General features: G+C 34.6%; 1 protein-coding gene across 2 annotated transcripts in view; it reads right to left on the bottom strand.

Annotated features, from left to right (window-relative positions):
* Positions 1-16,176, bottom strand: part of CCDC181 (coiled-coil domain containing 181) — an 18,228-nt gene extending 2,052 nt beyond the window's left edge. The window contains exons 1-4 of one of the 2 annotated variants that reach the window (XM_003785718.2): positions 16,053-16,176; positions 10,728-10,867; positions 6,769-7,713; positions 3,303-3,446 (exon numbers count right to left, since the gene is read on the bottom strand). In XM_003785718.2, the coding sequence (XP_003785766.1) occupies positions 3,303-3,446; positions 6,769-7,713; positions 10,728-10,844 (1,206 nt within the window). In that variant the 5' untranslated portion in view covers positions 10,845-10,867; positions 16,053-16,176. Of the gene's footprint in view, positions 1-3,302; positions 3,447-6,768; positions 7,714-10,727; positions 10,868-16,052 lie in introns of those variants that run through there. The other variant, XM_012802634.1, reaches the window with a different exon arrangement.
* Positions 16,177-24,630: the final 8,454 nt, after the last annotated feature.

The following is a 24,630-nucleotide window of genomic DNA, read 5'->3' as shown; positions in this document are numbered from 1 at the left end:
CTTCCTTAAAATGGAAAAATAAGCCTGCACATGAAAACATCACAAGAGGTAAAGGAAAAGCTGCATTCTAACAAATTCAAGTCTATAAAGCTTGCCTACTTATAACATCAAGAACAACTGTATACACACAAATAGCTGGTATATAAATATGTATGTGGTATGTGTATATATACGGTACATGTTTATTTTTTAAAGAAATAATTCTATATAATTCAATATTTAAATAAAAGGGACTTAAAAAACATTGTGACCTGATGTATGATTCTGAATTGGAAGCTAGTTTAAGCAACTGCAAATAATTTACAGGTCAGTTGGGGAAAAGGTGGATATAGACTGAACAGTAGAAGAGATCATTAACAAAAATAAGCAGACTGCAGAATATTATATACAGTATGATTGCTATTTGTTTTAAAATTATATTTATGCATAGAAAAATATCTAGAAAATGTGCCCTGTAGTTCTAATAGTCATCACCCATGACTTCTGGGTGATGAAAATGTGACTTTAAACTCCTCCATTTCCACAATGCACATTACTGTTTCTGTTATAATAAAAGGTTATATAAACTAGAAAGGAAAAAAAGATAGCAAAAGAAGACAAAGAAAAAGAAATGAACTTAAAACAATTTGAATATTCACGCTGTCCTCCACCTTCCTCTAAGACTTGTTAGCAAAGTTATGAAGGTAGGTCTATATTCTCAGAATTATCAAAGTACCACAGAATCTTTCCCCAGATAACTGAGAAATAAGGTTTGTCTTAAATCAGGAGTGTCCAACCTTTTGTTTTCTGCTGCAAATTGGAAGAATAAGAGTTGTCTCGGGCTACACAGTAAATACACAAATACTAGGGAAAGCTGATTAATAACAACATAAAAAGGTCCCTGCATATACCATTACCATAATCCATCTCTGTGTCTCCACAGATAACCAAAAAAAGTCCTCACAAAATCAGCATGCAGCCCACCAGTCACAAGTTGGACACCTGTGCCTTAAATTAATAAAACATATACTGAAACCTCTTTTTCATTTGATCTATACAGATTTTCCTCCTCAGCCCACCTGCCTTTCTTTACAGAAAAACATTAATTGCTAAATGCAACTCTTTATCCAGTGTTTTGGAGAGCTACATAGAAGAAGTTGTAACTGATCTTTGACTCATTTCTCTCAGAAGCACACAATTAAACAACAAATAAATAAACAGCAAGGTATCACAGAAGCTGGTGTCATAAGAAATAATTTTAGTATTGAAAAGTAACCTGAACAAAAATGGTATAAATATATAAATTACAGATTTAAAGAATTACCCATTTTTACTCTTCAGCCATAAAAAATAGTTATTTGCAAAAACACGTAAGGAACTGGAGAACATCATGCTAAGTAAGTATTAATACAAATACTGCAAGTTCTCTCTTACATGGGGAATCTGAAACAAGGGAGCTCCAAGAAGCAGAGATTAGAATGATAGTTATCAGAGATGGGGCAGACTGGGAGATGATGGTTAAAGCCTCAGGTGGGAGGAGTAAGATTATTTTCTTTGAGCTATATTGCACAGCATGGTGAATATAAAATAATGTACACTTCAAAAAAAAGAATTACCCATTTTTTAAAACATGAATCTAAAACTGAGTAAGTTCATACTGTAAGAGAGAAAACATTTAGGCTTTTTTTCTTTTGGTCAATCTTTATTGATCATATAACTTTCTAAAATTACCACAAGGAAGTGAGGGAAAATGTTCTTCCTTTAACTTACTGTTTAAAGGCCCTTTCACGGCCTTCTGTTCCTTTAAGAAAGAATAAGCATTCCTCCTGCTTTCTGAGTTCTTCTGTCTTTTTTTCTTTCATCTGTTCTTCATGCTTTTTTTTAAGCCATAATCGAAAAGCTTGTTGTGGATCTCTATTTTCCTGCTGATTAGAAAAACAAGTTTTGCTTACTTTTGATAAACCAAAACTACATTTGGGGGTCCTTTGTTGTACTCCACAAGAATACACATCTGTCTCTTCATTTTTCCATAATAACATCAACCTCATTACCCACATCCCTACTACCTAGTATCCAAACCAAACTCAACACCCTGAAATCAGCAACACCTCTGATAGAAAATTCAACATTTAAGCTTATTGCTACTTGTCTATGGTTTCTTTCAAAAGTCTCATTGAAGTAATCAATAAATGAAGCATAAAAGCAATGATTTTCAAAATTTTCAAAGTTTAACCCTTTGTCAAACCAAATCATATGGCACATGGGTACAAATAAAACAAAGGATTGAAAAACGGTTGGGGATAGGCAGTATGAATGGGCTTATCTTGTGGCAGTTCCCAAAGCAGCTCTATAGAATACAGTTTGTAAATAAAAGATCCAGTATTTGATTCATCCTTTTAAATTATAACTTTTTTTAAGTTTTAAAAAAACCTCTAGCAGAATCAACTGCTAAGCACATCTTCAAAATTGCAATTGCTATTATGGAGAATAGCCATAAGGATTTTCAAACATAAGAACTTTCTCATAACAGCCATGAGCTAAGTAGGAATAGCTTATTTCGTGGTCCCTCAAACTTCATGGTTGACATTCACGGAATTCTCAAAAGTGAAAGAGCTATTATTTGGGGGGTAATTAAGAAGAAAAAGAGGACCAATTTGGGATCCTAACTGGAAAAGTGTAACATTATGCCGTTGCTTGGCTAGAACACAAAAGAATAAGCTGATTTGATATTTTCCCCAAATATAAGCTCTGTGATAAAGAAGACTGTTTCCTGTATCTTGCAGTTTTCCATGTCTGTAACCCACATTGCCAAGTAGGCTCCAGTCTCATTAGATTTATGTAATTCAGAATATTTGTTGCACAACTGAACTTTCTGGAGAGGAATCCTTAATCTGGAGGATGACTGCTGAATACCTGGAAGTCTGGGAATGGCTACAGATGACAGAAAAATGTTCAATCTGGAATTACAGATCAAAAGAGTCCAAGTACAAAGTTACAGTTAGAAAGAGGAATAAGTTCTAATGTTCCATCGCATAGTAGGGTGACTATAGTTAACAATAACGGATATTTCAAAATAAGCAGAAGAAAAGATATTAAATGTCCTCACCACAAAAGGACAAAATAGGAGTCATATGATTGTCATAAGACCTCTCAGAACCCAACTGTAAAGTCATCTGCATACTACATCTTTTCCAGGAGTCGTTCCTAGACCACTTTTCTACTTCGTCCATAGACTCTTATTCTGATATTCAGACATCCTTCTGTACATAGGTTCAGCTTTTATATCTTCATGCACTTATTTTTCCTAGAGAAGTTGTACTTACTCTACTGCTATCTTCAATTTGCTTTGCTCGCTGAATTCTCTTCATTTCAAGGACCTGCTCTCGTTTCTTTTGTAACCATGCTTTAAATACCATGTCGTTCTCCTTTTTCTTTTCTTTCTCTTCTTCCATTTTCCGTTGCTCTTCCTAGTGGAAAAAATATGAAAAAACACTAATAAAATAAAATTGTATGAGTTATCAGAGCATAGAAATGTATTTTGAGATCTGAAATTAGGATTCCCTGACCCTAAAATTTGCCATCTGAAAATTTGGCCTCCTTAAAAAAACGGGGCTCCTTTATACACTTGGGGGGTGATTAGGGGTTTTTAAGATGAACTGTAGACATAAAGTCTACACTACATCAATGTTTGATACATACATGCTGATCAGGAGTATCTTGGATCTGTCCCCTATTTCCTTGTTTACTCTGGTATTAAACTTATCAAATTGCAGGTATGCAAAAGAAAAAAATATACTCCAGAAGTTCTATGAATGTCTTAAAACTTTTTATATTACTGTTAAATTTGTTAATTTTGATAAATGACATTGTTATCATGAAAAAAATACCATAATCATTAGAGATGTGTACTGAAGTATATGAGTGAGATGGGATATGCTGTCTAAGTCTTAATTTTAAAAAATTTCAGCCAAAAAAAAAGGAGAGATAAAACAAATATGCCAAAATCTCAATGATTTTTGAATATGAGTGATGGGGATAAAGGAGTTAATTGTACCATCTTGAATGTTTGAATGTTTTATTAGAATGTTTAAAAATATTTTTCAAGGGTGGTGCCTGTGGCTCAGAAAGTAGGGCGCCGGCCCCATATACCAAGGGTGGTGGGTTCAAACCCGGCCCCAGCTGAACTACAACCAAAAAATAGCCAGGCGTTGTGGCAGGCGCCTGTAGTCCCAGCTACTTAGGAGGCTGAGGCAAGAGAATTGCTTAAGCCCAGGAGTTGGAGGTTGCTGTGAGCTGTGTGATGCCACAGCACTCTACCAAGGCCAATAAAGTGAGACTCTGTCTCTACAAAATATATATATATTTTTTTTCAAGTAGTTTATATTCAGAAAATAACATTTTGGTATCAGAAAATAATTTAGACACTTGGTCAACTATTAAGAACAAAATGAATTTTTAAAATCTGATTTAGCTAATGTTATAAAAGAGTTCCTTAAACTTGAAGGGAGGTACTTAAATCAGTAATAAAGAACCACAAAATATTAATAGTCACTGGGCACAAAACATGGCGTGGTGGAAATAGCACCAAGCCAGAAGTTAGCAGATCTAGGTGACAATCCTTCTGTGATCATACTGTGTCAATTTGGGCAAAGCACTTAATTCCTGCCTCAGTTTTCTCATCTATAAAATGGAGTTACATTAATCAGTTTTTAAGTCTCTTTTAGTACTAAAATTTTATTATTGATGTGAACTGAATTATACAAGTCCATGCTTAAATTTTCAAATAATAGAATTCAACATGGGTTTCCTTACTTTTTGACAATATAAGCCTTTCTAACTCCTGTTGACTGAGCAAAAGTAAAGGAAAAATTCTCCTAAACAGAATAAATAACGTTGAAAATGATATTTTCTGAGCTCTGAAGCGACTGTTATGTAAAATGTGAATTTATTATTAAAGTTTTACATTTATTTATATATTTCCTTTTACAAAAAGGACTTTGGATGCCTTGTAGGAATACAATATGATAAAAGATGATTATCTTCCCACAAAAAACATTTAGCTATATTACACAGAAGGTAGCAACCAAAGCATAACTAACGCAGTTGCCAAAGAGAATATTGAAATGATGCACTTAATATAGAAAGACAGGTGATAACAGCCCAACCCAGTAAATATTGGGCATAAAAAAGAAAAGCTTTTCCATGAAACCAACTAAAAACTGTTAAAAGCCTTAACACTTGAAGACCGTGCCTTGAGAAAAAGGAAATTTAGTTGTAAGAATACTGTTCCAGTAGAAGTGTATCTCAGAATAAATAGTATATGATACCCCCAAAAGAAAGAATCAAAATGAAAACAGAACTGTCCACCATTTGCACCATTTAAAGAATATCATCAGTTAATTGGTAAAAAACCACTGACATTTTTATAAAATTCCCCATATAACTTCTGTAAAAATATATGCATACCCTCATGTTTGTGTACAGCAAACACATAGTTCACTCTCAACAAATTCTTCTGCATTGTGATAAATTTCTGAAACTTTTAAATATTATTTTAAACCTAAACCAGTACACTGGGTTTGACTAAGAATTCAGTCAGTGACCCTTTGTGGCTAATATAAATTCCTGAATTAAATGTCAGAAATTCCCTCAGAACCTCCTTCATAACATAAAAAGCACACCGTTTTTAAAGAGATGTAAAATGAGGATTGGATTCCAACTTTGCTACTAACAAGTTGAGTGACTTTGGAAAAGTCATTTAAATTTTCTAGGCTATGGCTTTCTTATCTGTAAAATGACCTTTAAAGTTACTTCTAATTGTAAAATTCTATTAAGCTATTATTCTGCTGAGTTTTTGTATTTACAATTAGATACTTTGTATAGCCCAGCTTAATATGTAGTACAATTAGGTATCTAGTAAATCACAGAACTGGAGTAATTCAGAGAAAAGCTGCCAGTTTAAGTTCCTGGAGTTTTCAATGATAAAATACAGAGTTTCATTTAAGGGCAAACACAGTGGCTTATGCCCATAATCTCAGCACTCTGAGAAGCTAAGGTAGGAGAATCACTTGAGGCAAGGAGTTCAAGATCAGCCTGGGCAACGTAGCAAGACCCCTGTCTCTACAAAAAAATTTTAAATTAGGCATAGTGGTATATGTCTGTAGTCCCAACTACTTAGGAGGACCTCATAAGTCCAGGAGTTGGAGGTTATAGTGAACTAATGGTCAGGCCACTACCCTCAAGACTCTGTCTCTGGAAAAACCAATTAATTGAAGATTCCCTATGGCATTTTGGAAATATTTCATTAAGGCTATTGGACTCGATTCTTAATGGAAAACTAAAATCCCTGAAATTAGGGAATTATAGGAATACAAAATATATAAAACACACATACAAGAGAATCCAAGCATTCCTGTTGTCTCCTAAACCCCTACAACTTTGTGCCTTCACTTTTCCATCTGACATTTGATTTTTACCTAATATCAAGAGTACTTTCAATAGTTATTTAACTTCTCTGAGTCTCACGTTGAAAAGGAAAGGATCAGATGAACTCATCACTGAGATCTCTAGCTCTAACCCAGATAATTCTACTTTGTTTTGTGATCCTTACAAGGACCAATGTAATCGCAGTGTTTGTTCCTGAAATATATATTCTTAACACTAAATCAATTAAAGTAACAATACAAAAATAAAGCAAGGAAAAAATATCTCAGTACTTTGAACAATGGTTTGAATTCCTATTGCATGTATAAAACAAGAAAACATACAAACATTCTCGTATGTTCTCACCTCTCTTTTTAGTTTTTCTCTCTTTTGTTCTAGTTTTTTTTGCAGTTCTTTCTGTCTGGGAGAAAGACAGTATGTTGAGGTTACTGGAGATATAGTTGCAGAATGTGTCCTGTTATTGAATTTCCCATTCCCTTTATTTCGATTTGAGTTGGCAGCAGAATTTGGGCGAGTTTTGGGGTTGGGTGGTGGCTGAGGAACGTAAGCCTGTGGCTCGCCTGTTGATAAGTGAGTGGTAGCATGAATCTTTGCTGCAGAATCTTCTTTCTTGACACCATTGACTAATGAGCTAGAAAATCTGGGTGACAACTGTTCATTTTCTGTACTATTAGCATTATTAATAGGGGGTAAAAATCCCTGACTCTCAATGTCTTGTATATTCAGAAGTTCAAACTTTCCATCTCTCTCTACCAGTATCTTCCTATCCTTATTTTCTTCACAGTTTCCATCTGTAAGTGACAGGAGCACATTTTCTTGTCCAAATTGACTGGAAATACATAACTGTGATAGTTTTCCAGACATATTACTTTCATTTTCAAAGTAATTTTTATAATTATCAATGTCTTCTAATGGAGGAACTTCCAGATCAACTAATTTGTCCTTGAACTTGAGTTTTCTCTCCCTTTTATCATTCACAGGTTCTTGATTCTGCAGAAGCCTGTTAGCCTGTATAATTTTCTCCATAATATATCTCCTTACTTCCTCATCCTCTTCCTCCTCCAGGTCTTTCTGAATTTCTAGTTTGGATTCTTGGGAAGAGTTTTCACTATCTGAATCTGAAACAGGATCCAAAGGGTGAATACTTGGTACAGAAATGAAGTCATTTCTTCTTAATGAAGCCTCATCCTTCAAAGATTTGTCAGGATCAGCAAGCTGTTCGATGTGCTCTACTTCTATTTCATTCTCTTTTAATTCTTGGTTAACATGCTTTTCCTTCTCAAATGCCATCTAAAAAAAAAGATATGATGTTATGTTTTTTAGTCAAAATTTAAGCTCTTTGTTCATTCATATATGAACAATGCAAAATGAATTTTCCTATTCATGTAATTTATGTTATGAATGGGAAAATCTAAGTGCTTCTTGCTCATACTTCGCCCATCATGTTGTAATTCATACATAGGAGCATTCAAGGGACATACATGCAACAACAGTTTAGGGATAATTCAACTCTGAGCTTGAATTTGATGTCGCTAAGTGCTATATTCTTTACAATTTTTATGCTAATGCGTCAAATTTGGGTAACTATAAATAACATAATTGTATTTATTATTCCTCTTCCTATAAAATTTTCCTTTTTTAAATATTCAGAAGAATATTTTCTAAAATATTTCCTCCTTGTAATACTTTTATTCTTTAATAATGCATCTTTCTCTCCAGACCATTTTAGGGTTGAGTCCTTAGTTGAGTCCGAATAATTTAAGGTTCTTTTAATCTTTCCAGACTACTATTGCACCATCTTCTGCAGGACCTACATCCAAATTCCAGGTCAATGTTTACCTCTGGAGCATATTTTCCTTGCTAAGCTATCTTCAGAGATGTCAATAATCCACATTAACTACCATCAGACATCTTTGCTTTACATTAAAAAGAATAATTCCACATCCATCATAAGCCAGTATTACCACATCATAAAACTCTGCTCCACTTCTTCTACCAAACACTTACCCCAACAATATGTACTTTTCCCTCTTTCTTAGATAAGTCCCTCCCTCCCACACCGTTTCCTTGGAGCTGCTACATTCTACTCTCTTTTTTTTTTTTTTTTTTTTTTTTTTTGCAGTTTTTGGCCAGGGTTGGGTTAGAACCTACCACCTTTGGCATATGGGGCCAGCACCCTACTCCTCTGAGCCACAGGCGCCGCCCTACGTTCTACTCTCTTCAACCCCTTAAAATTGCTTTCTTCTTACTTGCTGCTGGTTGTTCTGATGGCCTTCATTTTCTGTCCTGCACAATACTGCCATGTGTCTGGTAGCAAATAAACCTGGCCCTTTAAAATGACTGCCAAATATAATATCTATAATGTGACTGAGATCTCTGCATTACAATTGTTCTTTTTAGTTTTGGGGTGTTTTCACATTTTTATGATCTATTTCTGAGTTCTCCTTTGGCTTTCTTTTCCTTTTCTTTTATAAAAACTACTTTTAATAAAGACATATTTCTCCTCCCTGTCTTTAGCTCTGTCATCCCCTTTTCCCACCAGCCTCAAAAGAGGTTATTGTAATCATTAACTGAAATGACAGCACATTTTTTAGTCCCTGCTGTGTCCCCAGAACCTGGAACAGCCTCTGACACATGTTAGATGATCATTAATATTTGCTGAATAAATTTAAAAATAATAAATCACCATCATTACCTCTATACTTCTATCACCCTGTGTGTTACATCTCACATCCTTTTCGTCATGAAAAATTGGTTAAACTTCCTATTCTGGATATATTTGCCTCTAGTGACTGTGATTATTTTTCTGTTACCATGCATAAAACTAACATTTAAAAGCCATCTTAGAAGAATCTTCACTTTTGACTCTGTTGCCTTTTTCAAATATTGTCTACTCCATTTTTCTCTCCATTGTATAATGAAGCAAATGGAAGTAAGAAAAGTTTGTGATATAAAACTTGCATTTCCTCATATTCTTTTCCTTAACCACAGTCAATCTGGTTTATTAGTCCTCCAAATCACCTATTCATACCCCAGGCTTTGGTCTTTTCCTCATAACTTCCCTACCTACTGATACTAACTTATCTATGTGTGTGTAAATATATGTGTGTATATGTACAAACTATAAGTTTGTAAAGAGAGAGAGAAAAAGAACCTACTATGATCCAGAAACTGATTCATCTTCTCAGATTTCCATTCTACATCTCTGATAAGTAATATAGGATGATGTTTAATAGAAACACTTTTTCCTAGATGTATTCCTATTCCTGACTCTTTAATTTTTTCTCTACATTCATTTCCCAGGAGAATTAATTCAGTTTTAAAGCTTCAAATATTAAATGATGTTGTTTGAGGACTTACTTTATTTTCTTTCTTTCTTTTTTTTTGAGACAGAGCCTCAAGCTGTCGCCCTGGGTAGAGTGCCATGGCATCACAGCTCACAGCAACCTCTAGCTGGGACTACAGGTGCCCACCACAACGCCCAGCTATTTTTTGGTTGCAGCCGTCATTGTTGTTTGGTGGGCTCAGGCTGGATTAGAACCCGCCAGCTCAGGTGTATGTGGCTGGCGCCTTAGCCACTTGAGCCACAGGCGCCAAGCCAACTTACTTTATTTTCAATTATTTTCATCTTTAAAAGCACAAGCTAGGCACAGTGGCTCATGCCTATAATCCTAGTGCTCTGGGAGGCCAAGGCAGATGGATCACCTGAGCTGAGGAGTTCAAAATCAGCCTAAGCGAGACCCCATCTCTACTAAAAATAGAAAAACTATCCAGGCATTGTGGTGGGCACCTGTACTCCCAACTGCTCAGAAAGCTGAGATAAGAGGATTGCTAGAGCCCAAGGGGTTGCTATGAGCTACAATGCCATGGCACTCTACCCAGGGCCACAAAATGAGACTCTGTCTCAAAAAATAATAATAATAATAACAACCCTATGATTTTACCCAAGTTAAGGGAAAGTAGAAATTAACTATACTTGTTTTAACTTTTGATGCAATAAATCATGATTTTATTATTTATTTATATTGTCTAAATTATAATTTTATATTAATCATTTTAACTTTATTGAGTGCTAATTTAATTGGTATTCTCTCACTAACCAGCCCTACGCTTTAGGATACAACATTTAAACACTATAAGGCTCAATTTTCTAATCTCTAAGATAGGGATAATGATAATTATCCATGTACCTCAAAGGAATTTTGTGAGGTTTAGATGTGATAATAATGTGAAAACCTTCAAGAACTGCAAAGCATTTTGTTATGAAGCATTATGAATGAATGCTACTGGCAATATATACATACCTCTGTTACGCTGGCATCACTTTTTTCTTTTTCGTTAATTAGCCATTCCAGGTCCTTTTCAAAATCATCTTCATATTCTCCACTTTCTTTGGAATCAGCATCTTTATTTTCGTTCATTTTTCACTTGTGAAGAAATAATCCTGTAAGATTATAAAAGATAAGGTACATGTGTGTCCAGGTCAGAGGTAGAAATTAATGTTGAAGGTAAACTAACACATAGAAACACAAAATGAACATGTATTGTATATACTGTAGGAGAGAGATGTGCAATGTTAAAACATTTCCTTAGGTAGATATTCCTAAAAACCTTCCCACTTCCCACCAATTCTCAAAACTTCAATTTACAAGGAAACTAAAAAGGGAAGATAAGAAGACTATGTGAAGCTTAGAAAAGAATTATCCACAAACCCTGCCAATCATTAAAACCCGTTCTTTAGGTCAGAGCAGATGGTTCAGTTTTTCAGTCTCACTCACATTTTTTCATGTTCAAATAAAAATGCTTACATCAATTCTTAACCTGTTTCCTACATTCTAGTAATTTATATGAAATAATTATAATTTGTGATCTGAGGGTTTTTTAATAAGTAAAAACTGATTCTCAATTAAAGTGGATGCTGATTTACACAGAAGTCAAACTTAGTTGCCCATAAGTATATTTTTTTCATTAAAAAAACTGTGATCCTAATACAATCTAGAATACAAACACGAGGTCAGATAAAATGTCAAAATGATATGTTAATTCAGTCTTTTAAAAAGAATTGAGCTAAAATTATCTTTGAATTGAGGCCAGTTCATAGGTCTGGTAATATTTTATGTGTATAACTTTTCAAAACCAATAAAGCATAGAAATCTTTACCTGTAATGTGTCTGTACATGTGTGTTGGGATACCATATATATGTAAATACATAAACTACATACATGTTTACATAAATAAATATACATATAAAATGCAATTTTGGTAAACGTTTATTGAGTTATCTATTAGATTCTTAAATACACTCCTAAAATGATTTTTAAAATAGACCTACGCCTTTGAAGTGCTTGCAGTACAGAAGACAAAGCTTTAAAAAAAAAAAAAAAACAGGGATGTTCTAGGACTTTGGAAGACCAAAGTGGGAAGATTGCTTGAAGCTAGGAATTTGAGACCAGTCTGAGCAACCTGTGAGAACAAGTGAGAACTTGTCTCTCCAAAAAATAGCGGTGTGGTGGTGTGCACCTATAGTCCCACCTACTTAGGAGAATGAGGCAGGAGGATTGCTTGAGCTCAGAAGTTTGAGGTTGCAGTGACCTATGATGATGCCACTGGACTCTAGCCTGGGCAACAGAGTGATAATCTGTCTCAAATAAATAAATAAGTAGAATAAAGAACAGTGGAAGGAAGAACAAAAAGCAATTAACTCAGTATAAAATTGGGACTATCAATGAAAGCTCGAATGGGGTTTCAATAGTAGTTCAAGAGTTCATCAGTTATTACAGGCAAAGAAAACAGTATGAGAAACAATAAACAAACATGGAAGTACATAAAATTATCCAGCGTCACCAGAACATAAAGTGAATTCCTGAAGAAGGATCTGGAAAGAGTGAGGGGCTCAGTGTGATGTCATATTATCTTTCTAAAATGAAAAAGTAGAAAAAATATTAACATTAATGTAGATCCGATTACCATGAAATAGACAAAGGTAGAAATATACAACAATAATTTGCGTACTTTCCACTATTTACTTTAAAAAGAACATAGTATTCCAAGTCCAATTTCAAAAAAAGTATAGAAAATCAGATCTTCAAGGCCTGAAACTCTGTCTCTATACTCGCCTTCTCTTGTTCCCACATCAAGAATAAGTTGCCTAAAATATTTTTTGGCAGTATCGAATGCAGATGTCAAGAATATGTAAGATGCATACACCCTTTTAAAGGTATTAAATGAGAAATATTATGCCTGAATTAATGAATAATCTGCAAACTTTGCTTTAGCCATTAACTTCACTGTCCCCAAACCTTTACCCAGACTACCTAACCTGGTGCCAGTTTTAAGAAAGTGAGATTTATATTTTTCCTCCCACAGTTCACCATCAAATTGGTAGTGAAAGCCTGTGGGAAAACATCTTACCACTAGCTACATAAGTATCAAAAAGTGAAGAGATAGGCTTTCCATAGTATGTGTAAAAATCATTTTAAGAAGTATTAGTGAAGAATTAACTAAACTCTACAGAGATAAAGAATTACCTTAAAAGAATGATGAATGAGGATACCAAAAAGTTAAATTATCAATAACTCTGAGACTGTGGGCGAGATATAGATAATATAAGAAATCCAGAATTTTGTACTACAGTTTAGAAAACAATAGACAAACTGGAATACATTCAGAGGCCAATAAAGCAGAAGAAAGGAGGATAAAGAGAAGAAAAGAAGAGTAAAATGCCTTAAAATCAGATTCTGAGGAATATTTAAAAATACTGGGAATGCTAATCTTAAAAAAGAGAAAGAGAAAATTCAAGAGAATTATAACATTGGCTTTACAACATTTGAGGGAAGCATGAACCTACATAATCTCAAGGGGTAAAACTAATACCAAGGGCAGGAAACTCAGGGGTAAATTTTGGCACAATGTAAGACAGAATTTACATCAAACTTGTCCTGAAGTGAAATGAGCTGCCTCTAGAAGTGCTGCATTCCCAGTCAATGGAAATGTTTGTTATATATAGCCCAGAAGATGATTGTGACACGAATGTTTCATTGATGGTCAAGGAAAGCAATTGAGCTAGATGACCTGTAAGGTATCTATCTTCAATTTTTTTTTTTTTTTAAAGACAGGGTCTCACTCTGTTGCCCAGGCTAGTGTGCAATGGAGTCATCATAACTCACAGCAACCTCAAACTGCTGGGCTCAAGAGATAATCCTGCCTCACCCATCTTGAGCAGTTGGGACTACAGAGCGTGTCACCACACTTAGGAAGATTTCTTTTAACTCTAAGATTCTCTTATTCTATAAGATGCAAATTCATCTCATGAAGAGCAAGCAAGTTTAAAAGCAAATGCACTGTGATAAAGGTCAATCTAAAATAAATGATCAGGCTCGGCGCCTATAGCTCAACCTGCTAAGGCGCCAGCCACGTACACCTAAGGTGGCAGGTTCGAATCCCCAGCCTGGACCCACCAAACAACAATGACGGCTGCAACCAAAAAATAGCCGGGCGTTGTGGCGGGTGCCTGTGGTCCCAGCTACTTGGGAGGCGGAGGCAGGAGACTCGCTTGAGCCCAGGAGTTGGAGGTTGCTGTGAGCTGTAATGCCACGGCACTCTACCCAAGGGGACAGCTTGAGGCTCTGTCTCAAAAAAAATAAAAATAAAAATAAATGATCAGTGTCTGAGTGATTAAATTCAAAACTTAAAAAAGAAGTTCTGAATTGTGTTTTATTTAAATATCATCTTTCCTCTAAATAGTTCATAATATTGGTTTTATTTCCCACTCAAGACAATGTTTTAGATATGCTAAATGTTAATTATTCAACTTAATTATTCAACTGGATAATTATTATTTCTAAAATATAAAGTGAAATATAATTTCTTCTAGATATTTCCTTTAAACTATAATACAAAATAGACTTTCTTAAAGGGCTCAAAAGTAAGCCTTCGATAATTTCCAAATCAGAGGTTGAGGGCAATATTTTAAGGTCACTTGGAGAAACTAAATCAGTATTTTAGAATGAGTTTACTTACCATGCCTACCTGCAAGGCAGGCGAAGTCACTTAAGCAATTATGTCTACCTGTCTACCAATCAAAAGTAAGGGCACCATCAATGATGTATACTAAACTAAAACTCATTGTAATCCAATACCTAATACTATTTTTCACAGTCAGAATTCCTTGGGCTAATCAGCTTTCTTTTTAGATCAGGGATCTTAATGTTTAAGCAACATAATTGTTACAAACATATTTCTTTGGAACTCTTCAGTGTATTCTCTTATTTTATAATAAACATAGCTTTGAACACATAAATAAATGGTTGCCTGAAGACTTTAGTAGATAATGCTTTGTTATTAACAAAGAACCTCACCCATGTGAAACTCAAATTTAAAACTAAGACACAGACTAAGTATATTAAGTTAAAATATAATGATAATGAATTAAACATGTTAGGTAATACAAGTCATCCTAATATGCCATATTTTAAAAGAAAAAAGTTGAAGTAATTCCAAGAAGTAAATGAAGTTCTATAAGCCTGAAGTGTAATTCTTTTCCTATAACTTAAAAACACTTCATGACTGGTTCTCAAGTAAACCAAGAACATAAGTCATAAACTCTTGTTACCAAGTCCCTTAAGCCTTTTTCAAATGCGTCACAGGATATTCAACCCCTCCAGTTCTTTTTAATCTTCATCCCCAGGGTATTCTCCATATCGTACACAGTCAACATGCTGGAACAAAAATATATCATTACACAAACCAAACCACCTACTATGTATTTCCTACTTTATGACTGTGAATTTCTCACATTTAAATTTCAACATTTATCACCAGTAAAGTCTACAGAAGTGGCTTAGGTCAGATCTGCCCTCTTAACAGAGAACTGCAGTAAGAGAAGTTAAATCCTTCTTCCCTAAATGTCTGATAAATCCAGTATGGATAAGTGACTGTAGACCTTTTAGTGCAAATCAAAGCCAAGTCCGCTTTATTTCAGGATTCAGAATATTCAAAAGTTGTTTAATCTTATTCATTGAGTTCAGTCTTACCATATAGCCACTTAAACACAGGCTTTTTAAGAGAATGCTTTCTAATATAAAATAAGTACTTAGGCAAAAACTGATTTATAATATCATGAGATAATCTGACTCATTCTGGGATCGGGAAGGATAATTTTTATAAATCATAATTTATCACAAAGTATGACGGTACACATTTTACAAACATTAGGTGATAATTTCACTTTGTATTCAGAGCTCCAAGTTACCACCAACTAAATGAGTAAATCCCATAGCCTTTTCATGGAAGCTAATATTTCAGGAGTGACTTTTCCTCCCCGGGATAAAATTATTTTCTACGTTCGAGAACTTTGAGAAGGTAAAGAATATGACAAAATTTAGAGAGCCTAAGCTACTCTCAGAAGAGTCTCCCTCATACACCATAACGAAGCAAGGCGTTGCCAGGATTCCCCGCCAGGGCCAGGCTTGGTGGCCCCGGAGGACAAAGCGCCAACAGACCGTCTCTTCCCTCACTTTTTTGTCCACCTTCCTTCCCAGCTAGTAGACGGTTATACCTTTCACCCTTTCTCCCACCATAAATATTTCCGCACCGTCCTTCCCTTCCCTCCCTTTAAAACCCCTCCTGCCTGTGCAAGATGCAGCGGATGGGTTCACAGAGATGGCAGGGAGAGAGGTCTTTCTCCTCCTCTTTCTCAGCTCTGGCAATCAGGAAAGTGAGACCCCAGCACCTGCTCTCTTGGCAACCAGGACTGAGTTGCCATGGCAATAGCGCGTCTTTGCGTCCTCCATCCGGGTCTCTGCGTTTCTCTCCTTGCGAGAAGCCGTGATAAACGTGCGCAGGCGCACACGTCACCTTCAGAACACCTACGCTAATCCGGCTCTCATCCTGCGGTCCAGATGGGTTCCTGTCAGCTTGCGGTTTCTGAGGAGACAAATAAGAAATCACACATCACCTACCTTATTGGGGACGCGCGAAGAAGGATCGCTGTCTTGGTTGTGAGTTATCACACAGGTAGCTATCTGTCGCCAGATTTGGAATTATAGGAAGTATAATAGGACAACTTCCACGAGTATATTTCAGTATGTAACTTTCTTCACCGTTAACGTCAAAAAGTCGTTTCGGCTTTCTTTACGTAGGTAGTCGCAGTGCTACTCACCATTTTTTTTGACCCTCAGCATTTTTTTTTTTTTTTCTGAATGAAAACCAAAGGCTTACCCAAGAGCCTTTCAAAGAAAATAAGACTTACGCTCCAGATTTCAAGCATGTCAAAATGGTCACCCAGAATTTTCTCAAAACTTTCTTAAACGTCTTTATATGTAAAGGGAAAGCAAGAGGAATTTTAGATTGTGGTGACAAATAACGAGATTTTAGAAACTATTCCCAGTCAGACTGAAAGAAGTGAAAACATTTTCTCAGTAAAAAGCCAGGGTCAAGATTATTTTTTAAATTATTTATTATTAGAATTTCTATCACTTGGTATGATAGTGAGCACCTTTTCTCCAAGGAGGAGTAATGTAAAATAGAATTTTTAGGTATTCTTCAACTTATAAACTTAGTTAAAGAAAATTAATGTTAAAATAAATTACAATGTCGAGTGTACTTCCTTGCTGTAGTGTAGAATTTATCATTGTAACTACCTAGTGTTTCCTCAGTCTTAGGCCAAATAATTGAAACAAGACCAGAAAGAATACAATACTTAGGAATTAACTAAGTGGGTGAAAGACTTATATAATGCAAACCACATAAGTTTGCCAAAAGAAATAAAACACAAATAAGTATATGTCCCCTGTTATGGATTGAAAGACAGTATTGCTAAGATACCATTACTACACCCAAGTGATTTGCAAATTCAGTGCCATACCTATCAAAATCTCAGTAATGCAGAATCAGAAAAATTTATCCTAAAATTTGTATGGAATCTCAAGGGACCTCAAATAGACAAAAGAATCTTGAAAAAGAAGAAACTTAGAGGACCTGTACTTCCTAATTTCAAAATTTACTACAAAGATTCAATAATCAAAACAGTGTAGTACTGGTATAAAGACAGCTATATAGACCAATGGTGTAGAACAGAGAAGAAATAAACTTTCACATACATGATGAAATGATTTTCTGCAAGAGTTTTATGAAATTCAGTGGAAAATGAACATCATCTTTTCAATAAATAGTCCTGGGAAAACTAGATACTGACATGCAAAAGACCCTTATACAAACATACATTTAAAATGTATCAAAGAATAAAATGTTAGAACTAAAACTTTAAAACTCTTAGAAGAAAGCAAACCAAATGCTTTACCACAGTGGATTTAGCAATGTCTTCTTGGATGTCAAAGAGATACCAAAAAGACAGGTTTAAAAAAGCAAAAGTAAACAAATTGGACTTTAAAAAACTTGAATACTTTTTTGCATCAAAAGACACTAACAGAGTTAAATAGTCCCCTATTGGAGAAAATATTTGCAAATCATCTAATTCAAGATGAATATCCAGGAAAAATAGAGATCTTCTATAACTCAAAAGCTACAAAAGACAACTAAGTCTGAAAGTGGACAAAGGACTTGAATAGACATTTCTCCAGAAATATAAAAACCACATGAAAAGATGCTTGATTTCACTAATTATTGGAGATATTCAAATCAGAACTATACCTCATACTCACTTGGATGGCTACTATCAAAAAAAAAAAAACTGAAAATAACCAATGTTGGCAAGGACATGGAGAAATTGGAATCATTATACACTCTTAGTGGAGAGTTTTAGTTTTACAAAATGAAAAGAGTTTGGGCAATGGATGGAAATGATGGTTGCACAGTGTTATTAATGTGTTTAATACTGGAGAACTGTACACTTAAAAATGGTTATGATGACAAATTTTAGATAGGTGTATTTTGCCACAGTAAAAAAGTTATAGGTGAAAAAAAGGAAATGAAGTAATAATAAATGCTACAACATTGATGAACACTGAAAACAAAAATATTAAGTGAAAAAAGCCAAACATAGAAGACCACATACTATATAATTCCATTTGTGTGAAATATCTAGAATAGGCAAATCTATATATAGAAACAGAAAATAGATTAGTGGTTTACTAAGACTAGGGCAGAAGACTTGGAGGGATATGAGTAGATGACACTAAATGGTTAATTGTATGGAATATGAATTATGTGTCAAAAAAGATTTACCAAAAAATATGCATGGAATAGTGAGCCGATTTTGAGGAATACATGAGGTAATCTATATGCTGAGCCCCACTGCCTGATTCATACAAAGTGTTCAATGACTACTACATTAAATAGTTTTCCAAAAAGATGAAAGTCAGTTCTAGAATATCTTTCTTGATATTCCAAAATGAGAATAAGAAAATTTTAAAAGTATGTGTGGAATTCTACAAGAAGCATATTGCCTACATTACTAAACTTTTTTTAAAAGATCTATATATTAATGTGCCAATTTCAAAGAAACATTAATACAATTGTAGAACCCTTGTGTTATATAACTGCATGTTAAAGGTGAAAACACATAGTGTTTATAATTGTAGAACCCTTGTGTTATATAACTACCCATTAAGTGTGAAAACAGATAGTGTAATATTCAGAATAACATACCACTTAAATGGAAGTCAAGGTTCCAGTTATCTTAATCACCTAGAACCCAGTTGTAAATGAAAACAAGTATAAAAGCCTTAAAAAAAAAAAAAGTATAAAAGCCTTCAAGGCAATAATAAATACAAAGTTAATACAAAGTTTGTGAGCCAGTCTTGTACAATTTGTATGACAGTATTGCACAGTCCTTTTCATCCTTTATTTAGATAAACTCAGGTCTTTGAGTTCCTAGACTAAAAATTAGAACATGGTAATTTGAAAAAAGGAAAGGAGAACAAACAGCTAGGTTGTTAAGAGCAGGCACACTAACACCAGAAAGAAGCTTGAAGGTTGACATACTGACATTCAGAAAGAAAAAAATAAAAGCAAAGACAAACTAGGCTAAAATAGAAATCTTTGATCATCTCTTTAAGGGTAAGCAGAGACAAATGCTAAATTAATACACTATTGTACAATCCTTCATAACCTACAATGATAATTGACCTACTAAAAAAGTTTGAGTCATGCACTGTGGCTCAAACCTATATTCTCAGTAACATCCAGAGGCTGAAGTGGGAGGATCATTTGAGGCCAAGAGTTCGAGCCAGCCTGGGCAACATAGCAAGACCCTGTTCCTAAAAATGATAAAAGATAAAAAGGGTTGATTTCACCATCTGTTTAAGAAGGCAGAGCAATATTAGGTTTTTAATAATTCTGTGTTCTTTCCTGGTCTCTACCCTAGTCCCTGGCATGAAGAATCCCACAATATTCAAGCTGATACGATAAAAAAGATAACATGAAAAGACGTAGAAAATTTGTCAATAGGATTTGCTAATAGAATGAGGAGTGAGTTAAAACAAAGAGGGATGGGCTTAGGACTTTAAACAAAGGCTTTATCATGAAACTAATGAAGTTTAAGTTTCAAGGCTTCTCACTTGCAAAGGGCCCCTTCTATGGCCCCAGGAAGGGTCTTAATAATGTATTTATGTGAAAATACATTTTTATAAAATTTCCAAAAATAAAACATTTTTAACTTCATAAATCTTTATCTCCTTTCACTCCAACTTCCCTCTATCAAGTATTCCCTCTTTTTGCTTGGCTGTAGACACAAATTCTGGAATTTGACTAAACGAGAGTTAAACTAGGAATACACTTAAATTTAGGTGTATGTTTTATTTTATTTTTTTAATTTCAGATCAACATGAGGGTACAAACAACCAGGTCATAATATTTGAATTTGTTAAGTAGAGTCTCTCTTGTATTTGTGTCCTGTACCAAAAAGGTGTGCCATACACTGCCTCATTGTGTCCATTAAGTGGAAGCACCCCCAACTCCCCCTCCCCCCAACTTGAATTTAAATGAGTTTTCTTCTTTGTGGGCATGTATTAGATGGTCTACTACCTTCATATTAATATTGAGTACATTGGATATTTGCTTTTACATTCTTGTGATACTTTACTGAAAAGAGTGTATTTCACCTACATCCAGGTTAATACAAAAAATGGGAAGTCACCATATTTTTTATGGCTGAATAGTATTCCATGGTATGGATATACCACAGTTCATTAATTCTTTCCTCAGTTGATGGGCATTTAGGTTGTTTCCACATCCTGGTGATTGTAAATTGAGCTGCAGTAAACAATTTATTGTGAATGTCTTTATGATAAAAGGATTTTTTTTTTTCTGGGTAGATGCCTAGTGGTGGGATTGCAGGGTCAAATGGAAGATCTAATTTGAGCTCTTTGAGGATTCTCCATACTTCGTTCAAAAGAGGCTGCAGGAGTTTGCAATCCCACCAACAGTATAAAACTATTTCCTTTTCTCTGCATCCACACCAGCATCTGCAACTTTGGGACTTTGTGATGTGGGAATAGGTGATATCTCAGAATAGGTTTAATTTTATTTTCTCTGATGATTAGGGATGATGAGCATTTTTTCATATGTTTGTTAGCCATTCGTCTGTCATCCTCAGAGAAGGTTCTGTTCATGTCTCTTGCCCAGTGGTATGTGGGATTATTTGTTCTTTTTTTGTTGATTAATTTGAGTTCTCTGTAGAATCTAATTATCAAGCCTTTGTCAGATTCTTAACATGCAAATATCTTTTCTCATTCTGAAGGTTGTCTATTTGCTTTGACTTTTTTGTTCTTAGCTGTGCAGAAGCTTTTCAGTTTAAGTCCCATTTGTTTATTTTTATTGTTGCAATTGCCACAGAAGTCTTCATAAAATCTTTCACCAGGCAGACATCTTTAAGAGTTTTCCCCACACTTTGTTCTAGGAGTTTTATTGTTTCATGCCTTAGATTGAATTATTTTATTCATCTTGAATCAATTTTTGTAAGTGGTGAAAAGTATGGGTCCAGTTTCAGTCTTTTTACATGTGATTATCCAGTTCTCCCAACACCATTTATTGAATAGGGATTCTTTTCCCCAATGTATGCTTTCGTTTGTTTTATCAAAGATCAGATGGCTTTAAGATTGTTTTATCTCTTGGTTTTCTATTCACTTCCAAATGTCTATGTCTCTATTTTTGTGCCAATACCATGCTGTTTTGATCTCTGTGGACTTATGGCCTAAAGTGTGGCAAAGTGATTCCTCCAGCTTTGTTTTTATCACTAAAAATTGCCTCAGCTATACAGGGTTTTTTTCTGGTCCATACAAATGAAGAGCTATTTTTTTCCATTTCTTCAAAGTATGATGTTGATATTTTAATGGGGATTGCATTGAATATGTAGTGTGCTTTGGAAAGTATAGATATTTTAACAATGTTGATTCTGCCCCACCAGGAGCATGGTATGCTCTTCCATTTGTTAATGTCTTCTACTATTTCTTTTTTAGGGTTTCTTAATTCTATTTGTACAGGTCCTTCATCCTTCATCTCTTTTGTTAAGTATTTTCCTAGGTATTTTATTTTCTTTGAAGCTACTGTGAAGGGAATTGTGTCTTTGATTAGCTTCTCAACTTGGCTGTTACTGTCATGGACATTAATTGTATACCCTGATACATTACTGTATTTCCAGGAATCTTGTGATTGAAGTCTTTGGGGTTGCTAAGTATAAGATCATTATCTGTGAAGAGTGAGAGTTTGACCTCTTCTGTCCCCATTTGGATGCCTTTTATTTCTTTCTCTTGCCTGATTGTCTTGGCTAGAACTTGCAGCACTATGTTGAATAATAGTGGCAATAGAGGACATCCTTGTCTGGTTCCAGTTGTAAGTGGAAAAGCTTTCAGTTTTACTCCATACAGTATGATATTAGCTGTCAGTTTGTTGTAGATGGCTTCAGTCAGTTTAAGAAATGTGCCACCCATGCCTAGATTCTTAAACGTTCTAATTAGAAAAGGATGCTAAATTTCATTGAATGCATTTTCTGCATCTATGGAACAGAAAATATGGTCTTTGTTTTTGCTTCTACTGATGTGGCAGATTACATTTATGGATTTGAATACGTTAAACCAGCCTTGTATCCCTTGGATGAAACCTACTTGATCATGATATATAATTTTTTTTAATATGTAGCTATAGTCTGCTGGCTGAGATTTTGCTAAGTATTTTTACATCAATATTCATTAGTGACATTGGCTTATTGTTCTTTTTAGTTCGGTCTTTTCCTGGTTTGGGTATCAGGGTAATGTTTGCTTCATAGAATGTGTTGGGAAAATTTCCTTCCTTCTCAATGTTTTGGAATAGTTTCTGCAACATGGGTATAAGATCTTCTTTGGAAGTTTGATAGCATTCTGATGTGAAGCCATCTGATCAAGGGCATTTTTTTGTTGGAAGATTTTTTTATTGTTTCTTTGATCTCAGTGCTTGATATTGGTCTGTTCAAGAGATCTGTTTCTTCTTGGTTAAGTCTAGGGAGAGAGTGTGATTCCAAGTATTGGTCCATTTCCTCTACATTGTCCAATTTCTGGGCATAGAGTTTCTCTGTGTAATTTTTCCTTTTTCTTTTATGATTGAGGTTATTAGTTTACTTTTCTGTTTATGGTTAATTTGGCCAAGGGTTTATCAGTTTTATTTATTTTTTTCAAATAACGAGCTTTTTGTCTTACTAATTTTCTGAATGATTATTTTGTTTTCAATTTCACTTATTTCTGATTTAATTTTGGTTATTTCTTCTGCTAGTTTTGGGATTAGATTGTTCTTCTTTTTGATTTCCTTAAAATGCTTCATTAGTTTACTGATGTCGTCTGTTTCTATTTTTTATATGTAGGCATCTAATTTACTTCTTAGGACTGCTTTTGCAGCATCCCACAGGATTTGGTAACTTGTAGCTTCATTATTGTTATGTTGGAGGAATGTAATAATTTCCTCCTTTATCTCTTCCTTGATTCAACTGTAATTCAGCATAAGATTGTTTAGTTTCCATGCCCTTGTGTGGGGATGAAAATTTTTGTTGGAGTTAAGTTCCACCTTTATTGCCTGTGGCCTGAGGAGATACAAGTATAACTTCAGTTCTTTTAATTTGTTGAGGTTTGATTTGTATCCTAGGATATGATCTGTTTTGGAGTTTGTTCTATGGGCTGATGAGAAGAAGGTCTATTCCTTAGCTTTGGGATGGTGTGCTCTGTATATGTCTATTAAGCCCATATGCACTAGGGTCACATGTAAGTCCCTTATAGCTTTGTTTAGTTTCTGTTTAAAGGATATGTCCAGTTCTGTCAGAGGGGTGTTAAAGTCCCCAGCTATTATGGTGTTATGGGATATCATATTGCTCATATCAATCTAGGTCCATTTCATAAATCTGGGCATTTAAGTTGGGTGCATAAATATTTAGAATTCAAATGTACTCGTTATATTGTTCCCTTAACCATTATGAAGTGACCTGGGCTTAAGTTTTAATTCTGAACAAAAAATTATTTTCAATATAACAAAAGAAATAATGACATTTATTTGAGGATTATTGTCCACTATTACTTAACTCTAAAGAACTGAAGTGAGAGAAAATGAAATTACCTACTCAAGTCTAAAGTACTACAGAAAGAGAAGTACAAGAATTATAAATTTCTCGTGTTAAGTTATGAACTAATGCAGTTATTCTTGACTTTGTGGGGTTTTTTTAATTTTCATTTTTTGAATACATAATCAATATAAAGCAAAATAAATTTGGGAAAGAGCTTGAGTAAAGAAATGCTGAGCTAGAAAGATGAATGAGCAAAATATGTCCTTTTATAGTAGATACCTACTATATTCAAAAACTTCTTTATTAAACATGCTGAAACAGAATTAGCAAAGAGCTTTTATTTCCATTAGAATTCTTTAGACATTTCTGAGACAGCCATAATTTGGTTAATAGCAATTTGAAGCAGAAGCAAACCCATATCTCTATAAAATATAGTATTGTATGAGCACTACAATTTAATCACACCATGATGTACACTAAATAGTAATAAATGTATAACTTCTTTTTTTCTGGAGACCTAAATTTTCTCATAAGCTCCTGGATTTTCATACTCCTTTTCTAGACAAATATATGGCCATTCAGTCTCTCCCAGAAGAATGTGAATGACCCCTAATCTGTTACCCTCACAGGGAAGCCATATTTTTGTTCTTTATTCTGCTTTACAATACAGCAAAGAGCTCCATGACTACATGGATCAGAGCCCCTAATCTTGGAAATACTGCCTCCA

This window comes from Otolemur garnettii, unplaced genomic scaffold (genome assembly GCF_000181295.1).
Source record: "Otolemur garnettii isolate 467f Iridium unplaced genomic scaffold, OtoGar3 scaffold00016, whole genome shotgun sequence".
Taxonomy (NCBI): Eukaryota; Metazoa; Chordata; class Mammalia; order Primates; family Galagidae; genus Otolemur; species Otolemur garnettii.
This window is presented reverse-complemented; position numbering and strand designations above follow the sequence as displayed.